The sequence below is a fragment of the Urocitellus parryii genome, chromosome X (assembly GCF_045843805.1).
Source record: "Urocitellus parryii isolate mUroPar1 chromosome X, mUroPar1.hap1, whole genome shotgun sequence".
NCBI lineage: Eukaryota > Metazoa > Chordata > Mammalia > Rodentia > Sciuridae > Urocitellus > Urocitellus parryii.
Window position 1 is genome coordinate 106,933,472 of NC_135547.1, and position 18,314 is coordinate 106,951,785.

At 38.2% G+C, this 18,314-nt stretch overlaps 1 protein-coding gene across 3 annotated transcripts in view; it reads left to right on the plus strand.

Moving 5' to 3' along the window:
• Dmd (dystrophin) overlaps positions 1-18,314 on the plus strand; it is a 2,014,880-nt gene that overhangs the window by 1,914,677 nt on the left and 81,889 nt on the right. For all 3 annotated transcript variants that reach the window (XM_077794046.1, XM_077794047.1, XM_077794048.1), the window contains 3 exons: positions 11,653-11,854; positions 14,071-14,156; positions 16,562-16,719. In XM_077794046.1, the coding sequence (XP_077650172.1) occupies positions 11,653-11,854; positions 14,071-14,156; positions 16,562-16,719 (446 nt within the window). The remainder of the gene's footprint in view (positions 1-11,652; positions 11,855-14,070; positions 14,157-16,561; positions 16,720-18,314) is intronic.

An 18,314-nucleotide genomic window follows, 5' to 3' on the forward strand; every position in this document is an offset into this window, starting at 1 on the left:
CCGGTGAAACCGATGGGCACAGCCCCCACCATAAAGGTATTTACAATCTAATGATGGATACCAAGATGTCTATAAAATCTGGAGATATAGACAGATGTTCGTATAAAGTCATCAAGAATGTCCACGATTGGTAAAAACTCTAAGTGATGTTGTCTCTATTTTCAGGCTTGGTGGGCACTAAGGAAAAGTGCAGAGACAGTTTCAATATCATGTATTTAGTTGTGTGACAGTGGAAGAATGGGGTATTGTGAGAACAGCTAGCTGTGTGGAGTGAGGTTCAGAGAAAGTTTGGTTGAAGAGGTGATGTCTAAGCTAGGTGAGTTCAGAAGGGTAAGTAGAGCTCACTCTAGGAAGAATGTTCTAGTCAGAAGGAAGATTATGATCCAAGGTGTGGAGCCCAAAGAAAGCATGATGCATTTAAGAACAGAAAATACTCCATCATGGCTAAAGCACAGAATTCCAAGGAGGGCTATTGTGAAATCTTAGGCTGGAGAAAGAAGCTGGAGGCAGATTTCGAAAGGCTTTTCAAACCCAAGTTAAAGAATTTAGAGGTCAGTGGGGAGCCATTCAAGACATTTTGGCAAGGGGATGACATGATTGAATTTTCATTTAGAAAAATCGTTCTGGCTGTGAAACAAACCAGATTGTATTGAAGGGTTGTGCAGCTGACAGAATAGAGACCTGTTGCAGAAATCAGAACCTGCAATATGGTGGCCTGAATTAGCCAAGAAGAATGGAGACAAGTGGACAGAATTTAGAAATACTTAGGAGGTGGATTTGATAGACCTAAGTGATTTATTTGATGTGGTGAGTGAAGGGTATCAAGGAAGATGCTTAGGTTCCTGGCTTGGGCTACCAGGCAAATGTAGATGCTGCATGTAGATGCTGCTTATAATCAACTATAGGGAGGATGAGATGACCCAGAGTGTTGAGAGAGAAGAGTTATTTAGAAGAGAGGATAAGCAACCTACAAAAAGGACTACAAGGAATGGCCAACAGAAGAGAAGAAAGAAGGGAACTTTCAGTAGGGTGAGAAGTTGCTCAGATGTTAGGATGAAGTTGGGGATAATACCCATTGGATTTAGAACTGAAGAGGTCCTTAGTAACTTTGTGATTTTAGAGGCATGGTGGAGGTGATGCATGAAGGCAAAAGCAGATCAAAAGTGGGAATGTAGAGATGGTAGGTATGGACAGTTCCTGGAGAAATTTAATTGTGAAGCAGAAGGAAGATGAGGATAACTAGCTGAAAGGAGCTGAGGAATTACTGAGACACTTGAGTGTATTTATAGGAATATGAGAAGAGAACATGGTGAGGTTAAACTCACTGGCTCAAGAGGAGACAGTAAAAATGTGCATTCTCAAAGGAAATGGGCAAGTAGGTGACCTAGAGCTTGAGACTGGGGAGAGTACCTCCTTTCCACTATAATGGGTGGGATAGAGGAAAGGACATGTGCAGGTCCAGGTAACTAAGAAGCTTGGTAGCAGGAAGGTGAGGGATGCCCATCTAAAGCCATGTGCTTTCTATATGGAGTTGGAGGAGAGTCCCTGTGATTCACTTCAGCATGGAAGGTGATAAAATGAGGTTGGGTCTATCTTTGTGGAGAATAAGAGAGAGGGTTGAGTTAAAAACCAGCATTATGACATGTGGAGTTAGTTAAGTGATTTATAACGGTACCAATCTACAAGGGTGCCGTGTTTCTTCAGGTGCATGTAGCAGTCAGAAGCCAAATACTTCTGTCCTGGGGTAAAGGGCAGATGTGTGAGAGAAGTGAGGATTTGGGCAAAAGAAGGGTTAGAATGCTGTCAAGTCTGTGTTGGGTAGGAGAAGCTGTGAATTCAGGTGGAAGCTACTATTTAGGAGGGTGAGGAATCAAGAGGCTGACTGTTCAGGGGAGGCAGAGGAAGAAATAGTGAAAGTGGAAGAGTTCCAGGTGATTGATAAGGTCTAGGATATGACCATTTGAGTAGGTAACAGAGATATGAGTAGGATAGGTGTAGATTTCCATGGAAATGAAATCAGAAGTTAAGGAACTGAGAGGCTGCATGCAGTATCCGGGCCAGTGTTGAAATCATCCAGAATTGGGGCCAGAACTGGGAAAGAAAGAAGGACCATGAATCTTTACCACCAATGCTTCAGGAATGGAGGGGTTTCAATTAGGGAAACATTTAGAGGCTAATGATAAAATAGTCAAAGAGTCGCTGGCATATGGTTCTTTCATAGACATGGAAATTTCCAAGAAGTAGAATTTTCTAGAAGAGAGGATAAGCCTTTCTTTTTCATTTTGGTATGCCCAGTACTTAGCACGAGCCTTAGCACCAAGCCTGGCACAGAGTAGGGTTCGATATGTTGTCATGGAAGGAATGCATTAATGAAAGTCAACTGAGTCTTCCATTTCCTCATAGCACATAGCCTGAAGTTATTTTTTTTTTCAGCTATACAGCTGCCAAGTTCAAGTGGTGTTTTTTTATTTTTTACTTTTTTTTTGGGGGGGGGTACCTGAGATTGAGTCCAGGGGTACTTAACCACTGAGCCACATTTACTGCCCTTTATTTTACTTTTTTTTTTTTTTTTGAATTTTGAGACAGGGTCTCCCTCAATTGCTGAGACTGGCTTGTGGTTTTCCTGTCTCAGCCTCACTGGGATTACAGGTGTGCTCCACTACCTTAGGTTTAAAAACCTAAGGTGGTTTTTAAAAGGATCCTTAGGGTTTAGGATTTACTTAGGGACCTGTTAGTGTACCTTATCAGGGACAAAGCAGTTTGGGGTAGGGTGGAGTAAAAGGGCTGGATGGAGAAAGTTATCTTCCATTTTTTTTTCTTCACCTGACCCTGCCCTATCTCAGACATACTGCTTTCCTTTGATAAAAGGGGAATTATGAACTGGTTATTATAAAGTACTGTAGAATATTTCTGTAAGATCCAAGGATTCAAAAGAGATAACCAGCTGTTCCAGGTTATACTATGAAAAAGCTCAGAAATAGACTAGATGGAAATGTCTATAATGTTTTATGATTGCCCTTTCTATAGTGTTCCTTTTGACCCTGAGTGTAGGCATTATTCCATTTTCCTGCCAAAAAAAAAATTCTATTTGCTTACGTGTTTTATTACCTATCATTTCAAGTTATGTTAACATTTCAGATAAACATTGGAGAAATTGTGGAATTTAATAATGTAAAAAAGGTTGCCCATTCAAGGTGAGAACCTTGTAATAAGGTTAAGCTCTGAATGTAGAATGATTGCTCTAAGTTTTCACTTTTTAACAGATTTGAAGTTTTCAGCATTTCCTTTTGCAGTATAACTTTTTCCTATTTGAAAAAATTCAAGGATAACAAAATTAGAGTGTATTTATCTAAATTAGGTACTGAGTTCTCAAGAATGCAAGAAGGGTGTTATGCGTCATGCTATATTAAAAATGCAGACTGAAGAGTTCCCCAATCCTTTTATTTTTTAAAACATGTGAGGTCATATTACTTGGTAACTTTGCAGTATGTGATTTAGGAATTTCCTCTTAATTTTATATTTGCTTAGGTTTATCTTCCAGCCTTTTGTCATTTCTATGCCTGCAAAGCCATGATAAAGAGCTGTTGTCTGTAGTATAGGCAAATGAAACTTGCCCTGCCTAGCTTTTCCTACCAAGGTCTCTTCTACTAACTCTTACTCTAATGGAAATTAATGATGTTATCTCAGTGATTTCCTGATGCCAGGGAAGAGTTTGAATTATAGATTCCTTAGAAAATATCCACTGCCACCTCTATTAAGCACTTGATCTTATTTTTTTCATTTCCCTAGCAGAATACTGAATAACACAATTTTATCCACTATAGAGAATTTGCTACTTAACTCAGGAGCATCACCATTGGCCTATAATGTCCCCAGTTGGTAATTGGTTTAATGTTGCATGACTCTATAGTGTCTTTCAATGCATTGTGAATGAAAATTGAACTTGATAGCAAAGACAAAGAGAAAATCTCAGTAAGAAGGATTTATAAGCTGGTTCATATAGTTGATACCCTGGTGAAAATTCTGAAAAAAGATAATCTAAGCTTTTTCTTTCTCCTTCTGTGGTTCTTATGACATTCCATAAGTGAGTGGCTTCTAAAATTAAAAATATAGCCAACTACTAAGAGCAGAAGTTAAAATGTACTTATCAAAGCAAGTATATTTAGTTTATTAGTGTGTGTGGGGTTGGAAAGAGCCCAAACCATAGGGCTAAATATACTACAGTTGATAAATGTGACAAATATTCTGCAAACAACAAGAAATTGAGAATAATTTGCCTCTGTTCAGCAACCAAGTCATATATTATAGCGGTTTGGTGCCTGCGATAACCTAAATAAAGCCAAAACTTCTGGACCCCCTCTCACCACGACAAACCAGGTGCCCCTTTCTCTGTAAATGTACCTCACCCTTTGATAGTGTCCTAAAGGATTGCTAAATAAGACTGACAGGACCCACAGTAACATGGCTTACATATCTGTAGCCTATTGCTAGAAGAAGTTGTATACAATATGATAGTAGCCTTAAAGGTAGGATATGGATCCATAGCCTCAAAAGAGAGGGTCCTAAGAGGCAGCATAATTATTTTCCCCCTCCCCCACAAAAATCTTTTTCTATATACCATGTCTTCACTTTTTACATAGGTTAGATGCCATGTCTCTGTTATTTCAGAATCAAAAATATCTTGAGGATATAGCCAAATTAATTTTCTCAGTTTATGTGGTTTGAAAGCTATTGGTACCTTAAAGAGAGAGACCCTATGGCAAGACCCATTTATCTACCAGAGGAAATACTGGAGTCCTATTTAAAATTTGCCTATTGCCCCTGAGTTGCACACTAGGGAAAGAATGGTTGCCTCTGAGTCATGATGCTGAGCTGTTAAAAGAGCACCTTGCAGATTCCATTCTCCAGTAATCATTGGTTCCATTTTCTAGTTATTCTAGGAACCTTGCCATCCTTCTCCTTCTTTCTGAAATTTCCATAACCATCCACATCAAATTTCTGGCTTTTTAGTCTCAGGAAAGTAGGCCCACCAAATTAAACTTACTTCTCTCAGTGATCCAAGTGTCCAAATTGTCCTCCCACCCACTTACAACTTTTCACACACACTAATGGGATAGAAAGCAATATTTTTAGACATAATATTATGACAGATGAGACATACAGCATATAAACCTTCTATTATATACCAAATATCTTTCTTTTTTTGGCACCAGGGATTGCACCCAGGAGTGCTTAACCACTGAGCCACATTGGTACTCTAAAAAGAGGGGTTCTATAACAAGACCCATGTATCCCCCAGAAGAAATACTGGAGTATTTAATTTTTTATATTTTATTAGAGACAGGATCTCACTGAGTTGCTTATGGCCTCACTAAATTACTGAGGCTGGCTTTGAACTCACAATCCTCCTGCCTCAGCCTCCTGAGTTGTTGGGATTATAGCTGTTTGCCACCACACCTGGCTCCCAATACCTTTCTTAAATCTTCATTATCTCATTTGGTAGCCATGGTGTTCATTCAGATTGTTATGAATCATTATTGTCCAGATTTGACTGGGCCAACATTCCTGTGGAGTACTTTTCAACACAGATGCTAAGTAACAGATATATTCTGTGGAACAAAAACCAAAAGACAGACACAGCCACATTAATATTGCTCCGTGGAGTCAAAGTAACAGTCAGAATTCCTATCTCTGTATTTATTGTATTCAAATGCCTTGTTCACTTTTTTTTTTTTTTTTTTTTGGTCCTCGGGATTGAATCCAGGGGCACTTAACCACTGAACCCCAGCCCTTTATTATATTTTATTTAGAGATAGGGTCTCACTAAGTTGCTTAGGGCCTTGCTAAGTTGCTCAGGCTGCCTTGTAATCCTCCTGCCTCAGCCTCATGAGCCACTGGGATTACAGGCATGCACCACCACGCTTGGAAAGGGATTGAATTTTTATCAACTCTTCCATCAGTTTGCAATTCCCTTCTCATCCATTTTGTTAACTTTTTAGACTCAGGTTCTATCATTTCCTGATCTCAGTAGAAATTTATATAATCAATAGCCAATTTCAAAGCCTGTTGACACTTCAAATCAAGGGCAACCTGACGACCAGTATCATTCATTGATTTTTGTACCTTTTATCAGAATCATCTTTTTATTCTTTCTAAATAATGCCATACTCATATTTTTAGCAAAGAAGGAATGCGAGGTAGGGAGTCTTCTAAACAATCTGACTCCTACCTTTCATGAATGGTGGCACTTAAGACAATTCAGTTGCTGAAAAGGACTCTGAGAACCCAAATGGCAATATGTCCAAATCTGCATTTCAGGAACAGGATACAGTGTACAAACAACACTGAAACCAGGTTATGCATCACAGCCACGGGATACTTCACAGTGTAGGGTCCAGAGAGGCCACATGCAAGCTCCTGTTGCTTTCAAGGGCTACACATCAAGATGCACTTTGTCTCTTGCATAAAGAATCACTCATGTAGCCAGGGATGGTGGCACATGCCTGTAATCCCAGTGGCTCAGGAGGCTGAGACAAGAGGATGGCAAGTTCAAAGCCAGCTTCAGCAGTTTAGAGAGGCCCTAAGCAACTCACTGAGACCCTGTCTCTAAATCAAATACAAAAAAGGGGCTAGGATGTGGCTCAGTGGTTGAGTGCCCCTGGGTTCAATCCCCAGTACCAAAAAAACCCCAGAAAACAAAAAACAAAAAACACTCGTGAGCACAAAACACCTTGGAAACCAGGGAACACAAATTGGTCTCAGCTAGATTTTCTTATATCCTGCTGGTGACCTAGGCATATTCTTCCTATGAGGTCAGCCCCAAACACTGTGGCTTTCATGGGTCTCAGTGAGACCAGGGAAAAATGGTCATTTGTTACTGTTAGCAATAAACAGTGGTGATAACCTGTAATCTGTGGTTACACGTCAATGCAGTAAATCACTTCTTTTCAGTGCTTTGACCATTGTGCACTGTAGATATTTTAGCAAAAGATCTAGTGCTGACCTAGAATTAACCCTCCCAGCACAATTGACTTTCTTTAGGTGCAGACTTACCTGGAAAGTCCTTCATCTTTAAGTAGAAGCTGACCAAAGAATGGTGTGATATCAATAATGGTTTCCTCTTTCCACAAGTACCTTCTGTTGCCTGGGCAAGAAAAGTCAGCAAACACATAGAAGTTCTTCCACCATTACTGTGTGTCAATAGAGTATCAAGGTTGGGAGCTTGGAGTTAAGTGGACATTATGGGGCATTTTTTCACCACTAACCAACTTTTGGTGTGTGTGTGTGTGTGTGTGTGTGTGTGTGTGTGTGTCTCTCTCTCTCTCTCTCTCTCTCATCATTAGTATGGAATGTAGAAGGGTTTTCCTTTTCTCTAAAGTCATTGAGGAAATCTTCTGACATCTACCTTCCTTTCCATATGAACCTCCATGAGAGTTCAGAAAACCTGGGTATCCTGCCATAATACCCAAAACAGGTCTCCATATCTCTGGTCTCAGTTTTTTCAACTGCAAAATGATTTTAAACATACCTTCTAACTGTGAAAGTCTGTGAATCTGTAAAAACAAATTATTAAAATCAGCTCCTTATTTGTGGCATACATATAAAGGTATAGAGTTATCTAGAATTATCCCTTGAATCTAGAAGATTAAGAGGATGATTAGGCACAATCAGAGCTTCAGGAACCACTTGTGGGGTCCTTGTGCTTAAGCCCTCCCTCCCAATATATTGTCTGCCTTTTCTATACAAAGAAAATTCTTCTCTTTTTCTTTCTTTCTTCTTTTTTTAAAAAATTTGTACCAGGGATTGAACCCAGGTGCATTCAACCACTGAGCCACATTCTCAGCCCTTTTTAAAATTTATTTTGAGACAGGTTCTTGCTAAGTTGCTTAGGGCTTTCCTAAGTTGCTGAGGGTGGCTTTGAAGTTGCAATCCTCTTGCTTCAGCCTCCCAAGACAATAGGATAACAGTCATATGCCAGTGTCCCCAGCTATACAAAGAACATTCTGAAGGGCCAGTCATTTTTGTCCTCTCTCCACCCTTTCTCACCCCTACCAACCATCAGGCATGAGTGATGCCCTTACATGGTCCTATTCTTCAATAGCATCAAAGCCTGTAGCATTGTCTTCTATTAAAATATTTTTTGTAAGAGGGCATATTATAATATTAGGCTTTTATATTTCTATAGCTTTCAAAATATATCCCTTAGTGAATATACTAAAGGAGGTGTTTGTGTGTGTGTGTGTGTGTGTGTGTGTGTGTAGATTTCAAATGGAGATTTATAGCTTGAGGAAAAAGGATAGTTTCACACATTGTGTCTGCTGGTTGTTTATAGAGGCTTCCAGAAACTGCTAATCATTACTATGTATAAAATTTCATTAAAAAATCACCACATTAGCCTGGTACAGTGACACATGTTGTAATACCAGCTTACTCATGAGGTGAAGGCAGGAGGATCGAAAGTTTGAGGCCAGCCTAAGCAACTTAGGAAGACCTTTATTTCAAAGGAAAAAAATAAAAAGGGCTTGGGTTGTAGCTCAGTGGTAGCACTCCCCTGGGTTCAATCCCCAAGAACCCCTGCTCCCCCCCAAACCCCCCACAACTGCATGTATTCTTTGAGACGCTCATTTTAAGCAGGAAGTGTATGTCCATGTGGCATTTGAATTCTCTTTGTCAACTTTCCCACCTCATTTCAGGTCATCCATAGCATGAGCTATGTATACCCTAAATAGAAGTCTTTTAAAAGTTGTTCCATGAAAGCAAAATTCTGTTTGATATGTTTGTTTTGGGTAATGTGGTCTTCAGCCTTCTGTGATGGATTGTTCTTATGTTGAACCACATCCAGTTTTAGCAGAGCACACTGCATAGTATTTCTCTCATGTGTCATCTTCTGCTCCTGTTATTTCATAGCAATTGCCTTGCTCCCCTCTGGAGCTATTTATACTCCAAATTTTCTGTTCTGTGTGCTACCCATTCACCTGTGCAGAGATAAGAGTAGACCCAATAAAATGAAACTCACACAATTTTGCTGTTTGTTTCCATCACATGGGTACATTAGATTCATAAAAAAAAAAGTGAGCCTAAAAGTTCTCACTTGTTAGTTCTTATATCCTTCGATCTAAAGCAAACTATTTACAATGATTAAAGCAGAGTGACCAAAAAAATTTAAAAAACTTCAAACTACCTATAGCTACCTTTAGTATATAAAGAAACATGTTAGCAATATTGGTATTTGAAAGAAATCCATTCCTCTCCTCCAATAATAGAACTGGTATGCTGTATTCTGAATGTTCTCCTGACCTGCCCTTAAAAATGTGCCCTCTGAGGAAGTTAAGCACACAGAAGAGAGGATGAAAAGCTTTAGTCTTTTGTCCCTCCCATGCAGTCCCTATTCGGCTTTCCCCTCCTTAGATTCTCCTGCTTCTTTTCCTCTACTTGACTCCTTCTCACATCAGTCTCCAAAGTTCTGTTTTTTTTTTAAAGAGAGAGTGAGAGAGGAGAGAGAGAGAGAGAGAGAGAGAGAGAGAGAGAGAGAGAATTTTTAATATTTACTTTTTTTTAGTTTTCGGTAGACACAACATCTTTTGTTTGTATGTGGTGCTGAGGATGGAACCTGGGCCGCACGCATGCCAGGCGAGCGCGCTACCACTTGAGCCACATCCCCAGCCCCAAAGTTCTGTTCTTATCTGCCAGTTTAAACAATCTTAGATTCAATGAAAAGAGGTCACTTTTTTTTTTATCTTCAGAGTATAGTTGTGTACTGTATAATGATGTTTGGTCAATGATGGACAGCATATGTGACAGTGGCCCAATAAGATTATACCATCTAGTGATGTTGTAGTCATCTTAATTTGTGTAAGAACACTGTATGATGTTCACATAGCAAGGAAATCACCTAATGGGGCTTTTGTTCAGAATATATTACTGTCAGCTGGGCGCAGTGCGGAACACCTGTTATCCCAGTGGCTCTGGAGGCTGCAGCAGGAGGATCAGAAGTTCAAAGCCAGCCTCAGCGATTTAGCAAGGCCCTAAGCAACTTAGTGAGACCCTGTCTCTAAATGAAAAAATAAAAAGGGCTTGGGATATGGTTCAGTGGTTAAGTGCTCCTGGGTTCAATCCCTAGCACACATACAAAATAATATATCCCTGTCATTAAGCAGCACATGACTGTATTTTAAAACAAAAGTGGCTGGGTGTACCTCAGTGTCAGAGCACTTTTCTCACATGTGCAAGGCCCTTGGTTCCACCCCCAGCATGCCCCCCCACCAAAAAAAAAAAAAGAAAACAAAAAGAAGAGGGCTTTTCCTTCCATAGGATGGGTGCTAATCCAATAGATTTTAGGGAAACTGGTGGTCTGTGAGGACATAGAGTTTTGGGGTTCAGACCACAGCACCACTAAGAGCACAGAGTTTCACTCATGGGGGTAAAAAACAGAAAAATACCTCCTGCTTCTGCCACCAGGTCATGATCCCAGGAAAACTCTAGAATTTTTTATTTTCCTTTCTCAAAAGAGAAAAATGTGTACTACTACATAAGTATTAACCACTGTTTTTGGTTTTATTCTTAGTATTTAATTAGAAGTGGCCACAAGTAACTGGTAAAATACATGATATAGTCCTAAATTTGCATTTCTTCATTATTGGGAAAGCTGTTTACACTAGAATGACCTGTGTTTTTCTGAAGTTGCTTTTATAATTGTCGTGCCCCTTCCCCTTTGATGTCTGAGAGATGTACTTAATTATTATTGATTCTTTGTCTCAAAGGACTGAGAATTCTGACCAGTGCTTATGTGTTTAGGGGGTGTAAAATAGCAATGTGTTGCATTTCCACTTTGGCTAATAAATTGGCTTTGGAAAGAAGCATCTTTTAATGCACCTGGGACTAAAGCTTGTGATTTGCTGATGTTGGACAAGGTTGAAGTTTCACTTTTGCAAAAATTTTGTCTTTTAGCATATGATTAAATATTACCTCAGATCAAAGTACCCCCAAACTTACCTTGGAAGTTCTTGGAGGACTTGAAAAGTACATTGTAAAATACAGTTTGAAGGTGAAAGGAGAAATAAATGTGCCTTAGGCCTGAAAACTGGATGTAATGTGCAGTTCCTTTCTTTTGCTTATAGAAAGTGTTAGTGGAGTTGATTATTTTTTTAGTTAATGTTAAGGGAGCAGGGAGATGCTGAGATGACTACTATTTCAAGGAGAGAAATGCTTAATGACTATAAATGTATAGCTAGAAATAGAGTTTACACAACCTTAGCCATACAGATTAATCTAACTGACCTCCTCTAATACTATCACAAGAAAGTGTTGTTAGGATCTCTTTGAAAATCTCTAGTAGAACATTGTTTTGCTTATTCAGGTGGAAATGGCTCTGTTGTCACATAGAAAAGGCTGGGTCTCCTTGGCTCTCAAATAACCCCCTATAGTGCAGGGAAGGGAACTGTCTCTTTGCCCACATCTTCACCCAAGGCCAGTGAGAGTTGAGAACAACCTCAGATTCTGAATGATGAAACTAGAACACCTTTGAAGACTGCAGAGTTCAGGTCTGGTGTTTACTACAGGGTACCATCTTGACTAGGATTCTCAAGGGAAAAGAAAGGACTGTAAAAGGAATGTTTCATGCTTTGAATCATCTGTGATTTTATGTTTTTACAGTGGATCTCTTGAGCTTGTCAGCTGCATGTGATGCTTTGGACCAGCACAACCTCAAGCAAAATGACCAGCCCATGGATATCCTGCAGATCATTAATTGTTTGACCACCATTTATGATCGCCTGGAGCAAGAGCACAACAACTTGGTCAATGTCCCTCTCTGTGTGGATATGTGTCTCAACTGGCTACTGAATGTTTATGATACGTACGTATGGCAAGTATTTTGGGGGGCATTGTCACAGGAGAACTAGCTTACACAGTGGTGATGGTGTAATTAGTATTACAATAAGGTCTCTGTGATAATTATTTCTGCCTTTATATGACTGGAAAAAATATTTTGATAAGCTAGGAAGTAAGAGCTAGAATGTAGATAGCTCTCAGATTAGAAAGCAAATAAAACCATGAGATACTCATGTTTGAAACAGTAGAATGAATCACTGTGTATCCACTGGTTCTCTCCCTTTCTCACCAATGTCTTCTGGAATCCTCCATCCACTTTGGGGTTGGTCCCTCTCACTGACAGGAATGATTATGTTCCTGGAGATGCTGGTATACCTGTCACCAGATCAGAATTTTCTCAGCTAACATTTTGCAGATTATGAATTGAGAAGCCAAACACAATGAAAAATAAACCCTTAATGCTGCAACCTCACCCCCTCAAACTGAGGGAGATTTTGTTTTCTATTAAGTTTTTACAAAGTCTCAGCTAGGGACCCCCATTCTTCACTCTTTCTCAGAGAGCAGTTATTTCTTTTGGATTGTCTGCAGGAGATATCTCCAGTGTTAATTTTTGTCTTTGGTTCAATGAAGACAATTGAGGAAGGAAACAGAAGAAATTCAATTCCATTGAATTCTTCTTCAACCTCAAAATTATAACATGTCTTCTCATTTCACACATCAACCAGAACATTATTCCTACTTGAAAATCTGGGAAGGTTTTATTGAAAGGAGATGCACATCAACCATTCTGCCTTTTGCTTTTTTTTGGAGACTTCTACCACTTCCTTCATTAAGATTTATACTCTTTTCTTTGTTATTTTGATAAGGTGTGACTTTTTAAATTTCAGGGCCATCTAGTTATTTGGTTCATAATTATCTACTAAATCTTTGAACATGTTGGATTTTAATTGTGGATTACATTTACATTTATTTTTAGGAGGGTTTGTACTCAGATCTTTCTGCAGATATATTTTGGCACCCTTTTCTTGGCAGATGACATGTGAATGGATTTTAAATATATGACTTTTATTCTACCTTCATGAAAATTATTTGGGGATAATTTTAACTCTTTGAAGACCTGAGTTACTTTATTTATTTGTTAAACTTTGATTTGCCTGTACTTATGATAGAAAAATATTTAAAAAATAAACTTCCAGTGATAGGAATTTTGTTAATGATTAGGGTCCAGTATATCTCTTTACCAAGGGATTTAATAAGTTGTACTTGTTGAAAATAGAATATATTGGCCACCAAAAATATCAATATCTGAGGCACAGTAGCTTTTCATAATCAAATAGGAAGCTGAAAAATTATTGAACGAGGGGCTAGGGATATAGCTCAGTTGGTAGAGTGCCAAGGCTGATCTCGAATTTTTGATCCTCTTTCTCAGTCTCCTTAGTGGGTGGGATTATAGACATGGGCCACTGTGCCCAGCTGTATTTCAGCCTCTTTATATAAAATGAAAGCTCTTATAGAGTCCATATTTGAATGCTATCTAATAGAATGTATCATATTTATAGATATTATTATTTGGGGATAAACATTCATAATTTAGTGTCATGTGGCCTGGAGTGATTAATATACTTAATAAGGAGTAATTTGATGAAAATTTGAGAGTGTTGAAGAGAGCAGAGAAGTTATTTGCTGGTAATTTTTTGTCTTTAGTAACCAAAGTAGGTAATTTGCTTCAGTAACCAACATAGTTTAATGCGTAGTTGTAATTCTTCCACTTAATCCAAAGTAGGCTCTTCAGAGGTGTAGATTTATATATTTTCCCCTATTTAATGCAGAGCTACTCTAATAATTCAAATAAAGCTTTAGGAATTAAAAACTTGGTAAATAATTTAGTTCAGAAAATTTCCATTGAATTTTGGATCATGAGCAAATAGATGATGAACTCAAGAAAAGTTCTTAATTTTTTTTCTTAATTTAAAAAATATTTTTTAGTTGTAGATGGACACAATACCTTTATTTTGTTTATTTATTTTATGTGGTTCTGGGGTTCAAACCCAGGGCCTCACACATGCTAGGCAAGTGCTCTACCATTGAGCCACAACCCCAGCCCTTGATTTGTTTTTTAAAAATCTTAATAGACCAATGGTCAGTAGAGTTTCCATATCCAGGACATTTTTTTAAAATTAGAACTCTTTACCCTCTAGTAAAATATCAGTAATTGTTTTCTGGTTTGATTCTTCATAATAGGGGACGAACCGGGAGGATCCGGGTCCTGTCTTTTAAAACTGGCATCATTTCTCTGTGTAAAGCACATTTGGAAGACAAGTACAGATGTAAGTCATGTATATTAACTCTGTATTCTTTTATTGATGTTGGCTAATTACCCTAGTTCTAGATGGAAAATGACATACTGTTTTTATTTGACAGCAGGTTCCTCATGTAAGATGTAGAACTGCTTTTAGAGTGTCATAAAATTTGGTTTGTGCCATTCCCTGTCAAACATTAAATTGCAGGTATTTAAATAGAGAACGAGGATTAGCTTCTCCAGACCGAGTATTATTTTACATTATATTGACTGTGCCTGAATGAAACACGTGTTTGTAGGGGATAAAGTCTGATTTCCTAACCCTTTTTATAAGTCAGAAAAATAAATGTGAAAGTTTAATCCCTGCACTCGCCTCATCTTTGGATTCTTATTTAAAGAATACTATCTGGCATTCAAGCTCAAGAAACATTGTTTATTTTATAATCATCTTACTGCAAGTTGTACTGACACATCCAATTCAGTGATGTGACTAAATTTTATTGTTCCAGAGACAGATAGCTTGCCATTTCTTAAAGAGTAAATACCACCCTACAGAATTTTATTTTGATTAGCCATTGGGTTATTTTGCTTTGAAAAGTGTAAATCTAAATTAAAAGCAAATGCTAGAGGAGTGATGGTTTAATGACCAAGTGACCACCCATTCCTATTGTAAAGGATTGTACTTATTTTTCTCCTTTAAATACTTGTAAGAAGTCTTTTCAAGAGGAACATTAAACAGTCTATCTTGTCTTCTGCCTTTTTCCCTAAGGCCTAGCACATGTGGATGAGATGTGCTGAGCTTAAGAACAGGCAAGAGACAAAAGAGACTGAATCCTTCCATAGCCACTCTGTGTCCTTGTACTCATTTCTCATCAAAATACACAAACTGTTTCCAATTCCACTTTTATGTAGTTTCTACTTGGGTTTTCTCATCCTAAGACCCAAAATAAATAAATAAGTAAATGAAAATATCTAAACAACTTTTCTTAACCCTTTATGGATTATTTTGGATAAAACATTGTTTCCTTGTGCTTGCTGCCTTTAAATATTGTAGCTACTTATTGTAAGGTTTTTTGGTTTTGTTGAGTTGGAGGTCTTAATGTTTTACCCAAGCTAGCCTTGAACTCCTCGGCTCAAATGAACTTCGTCTCTCAGCCTCCCCAGTAACTGGGAGGGCATATGCCACCATGTCTAGCTATGTTAGTTTATATTCTGATTTTACCCATGGCATGGTACCAGTGCATTATTCATTCTAAATTTTAATTGTCAAAGGAGCTTTGATCTTCTATTTCCTATAACTACTAACAGAGAACATTTTGAGATAAGTGGAAAAAATATTAATCTTCGAAGTAAGATATTTGAAAATAATTTTTCATTTTGCAGAAAAATGTATGTGTTTTAGAGAGATGCTAAAAAGCTGTGCATGTTGTTTCCATTTTATTATTGCCACTTTAGCTGTCTTGTTAAAATATTTAATTCCATAGAGTGTGCTTATGGGTACAAAAAACTTTTTAGGTTTTTTAAAAATTGGCATCTTCTATGTGAATATAAAGTATGATTTAAATAATTTTGTTTATGCAAACAAAACATACATTATTAGTCTTTGATATGTTCATCCATATTTTTAGCCACGTGCATTGGGCATCAGCTTCAATCTGATATTCTTGTTCTGTTCTAGAAGCTTCTGGCACACAGTTGACTAAGATATGTTCCTTGCCTTCAAGGGAACATCAATTTTTAATAAAAAAGAAATAACATTAAATCATTGACAGTAGAGCAGGATATGAGTTAACTATAAATAGGCACAGGGTTCCACTACATACATGATGGAATAGAAGCTCAATGATCTTTTAACTCCATAAAGAAGTCCCAATTTTTCTACATTTTTGAATTTCTGATGCTTAAAGGAGATGATGATGCTTTGGACTAGAGGTTGATTCAGGGCCTTATGCACGCTAGGCAAACACTCTATAACTTAAGCTGTATCCCCAGCCTTTTCTTATTTTATTTTGAGACAGACCAGATTGCCCAGGCTGACTTTGAATTTGCAATCCTCCTGCGTACCTGGGATTACAGGCATGTGCCACTGTGCATGGTCATATGGTTCTTAAAGCTAAAAACTTTATTATAGTTGTTACGTCCTTTTTATGTACATATAATAGTACCCAAAAGATTGTGTTTTGCCTTAGGAACAATTCAGGCATTAAGATCACATTTAAACTTAAAATTCCTTGCAGGGTTATAGTTGATTTAAAAGTTGTCATCCTTCACATACACATAGTGATGATTAACTTCATCTATAAAAATATGTCTAGATTAGCATAAATTAGAAGTAAGCCCTCTCTGTGGGAATATTGACTACTCTTGAGAGTTGGCACTGAAATTGAGTTGGACATTAGGTTTCATTGTTGCAATTCTCTTCTTCTTTTATAGACCTTTTCAAGCAAGTGGCAAGTTCAACAGGATTTTGTGACCAGCGCAGGCTGGGCCTCCTTCTACATGATTCTATCCAAATCCCAAGACAGCTGGGTGAAGTTGCATCCTTTGGGGGCAGTAACATTGAACCAAGCGTCAGAAGCTGCTTTCAATTTGTAAGTTATTCGCCTTCTTAAGTAACATATTTATTCTTTTGTTATTTTAGAAGTCAATTTTTAAAATGTCACCAAATTTCAATTTCTCACATTGGCTTTTTTGAAGGCAGTAGGTACAGGTTTGGGGATTTTTGAAACTTTGGTAGGAAGTGGCTTCTGGGACTCTGGGTTTGGGGCATGAATACAGTTCAGAGGAAGGAAAAGAAATTGCCATTTGCAGCAGGGTTACCACTGTTACTAAGTTGCTGGGAGAAAAGGGAGTCTTCAGTGTTTCAGTGAGCATAGAAAAAAATCTCTGGCCATAGAAAGCCTTTCAAAATAAGAAAATAGCCTTTGTAGGTGAGTCTTTTAGTGTCTCAGTTTTTCCTTCAATTCTGTCATAATAGCCTCCTTTTCAATGGCTGTTGGGAAGGAATTAACACAGTTAGCATTTTTTCAAGAAAATCACTTTGTAACTTTGAGGCTCCCTTCTGTTTCAAGATCTTTATGGTGGCTCCCTATAGTTTTTTTTTTTTTTTTTCCTAAGTGGAGGTGGTGTCATTGCTGGGCATGACACCCAAAGCCTTCTACCCTATAGTCTTTTTCTTTTCTTTTCTTTTTTTTTTTTTTTTGGTATGTACCAGGGGTCAACCCAGGAACACTTAACCACTGAGCCCCATCCCCAGCATTTTTTTAATGTTTTGAGACAGGTTCTTACTAAATTGCTGAGGCTGGCCTTGAACTCACGCTCATCCTGCCTCAGCCTCCTGAGCCACTGGGATTACAGGCATGCACCGCTATGCCAGGTGTTGTAGTTTTATAACTATGATCTGAGCTTTGTATTCTTTGCCAACATCTGTCACTGGTTCAACACACTACCACTTTTGTCCACATTGTGTCTTATCCTGTCCCATTGCCTTTTCTCTGTCCTGCCTTTTCTACTCCATAATTTGCATCCCAGAAACACCTCCTCCTTCCCATCTGAGTGTCCCTCTAATTCAGATTGTTTTTGGTTTTAGTAAGGAGGGTAGGTAGGTAGGTATGGTGAACATCTTTGTGCATTTAGCTCTCTTCTTTGGAGTTTTTCCCTTAGGATGCATTTTCCAAGAGTTTGATTACCAGACTAAAAGAAAAAAATATTTTTGTGGCTTTTGATATTCATCACCAGATGGCTTTTCTTCAAAAGTTGTTTCTAATTGTTATGCCACCAAAATTAAAGGAGTAAGGTATTTGCAGGACCACATTATTCACAGTATTCAGATGTTATTGTTTCGATGCAAGGAGCTGCTTTTCATATATGCAGTCTCAGTCCATTCTCATTCCAATGACAATGGCTAAGATTTACAAAATGGAACCAACTGTAAGAGCTAAATGGGTTAGACTTCAAGTCTTTCACTGTAGAATGGGATGAAAGTATAGGTAATTCTCTGGGCAGAACCCTGTGATTTTTAAATTTTTTATATTTTTGGAACTTGGGATTGGACCTAGGAGCACTTAACACTGAGCCATATTCCTGGCTCCCCCCCCCCATTTTTTGGGGGGGGATTTTGCTAAGTTGCTTAAGGCCTCACTAAGTTCCTGAGGCTGACCTTGAACTTGGTGATTCTCTTGTCTCA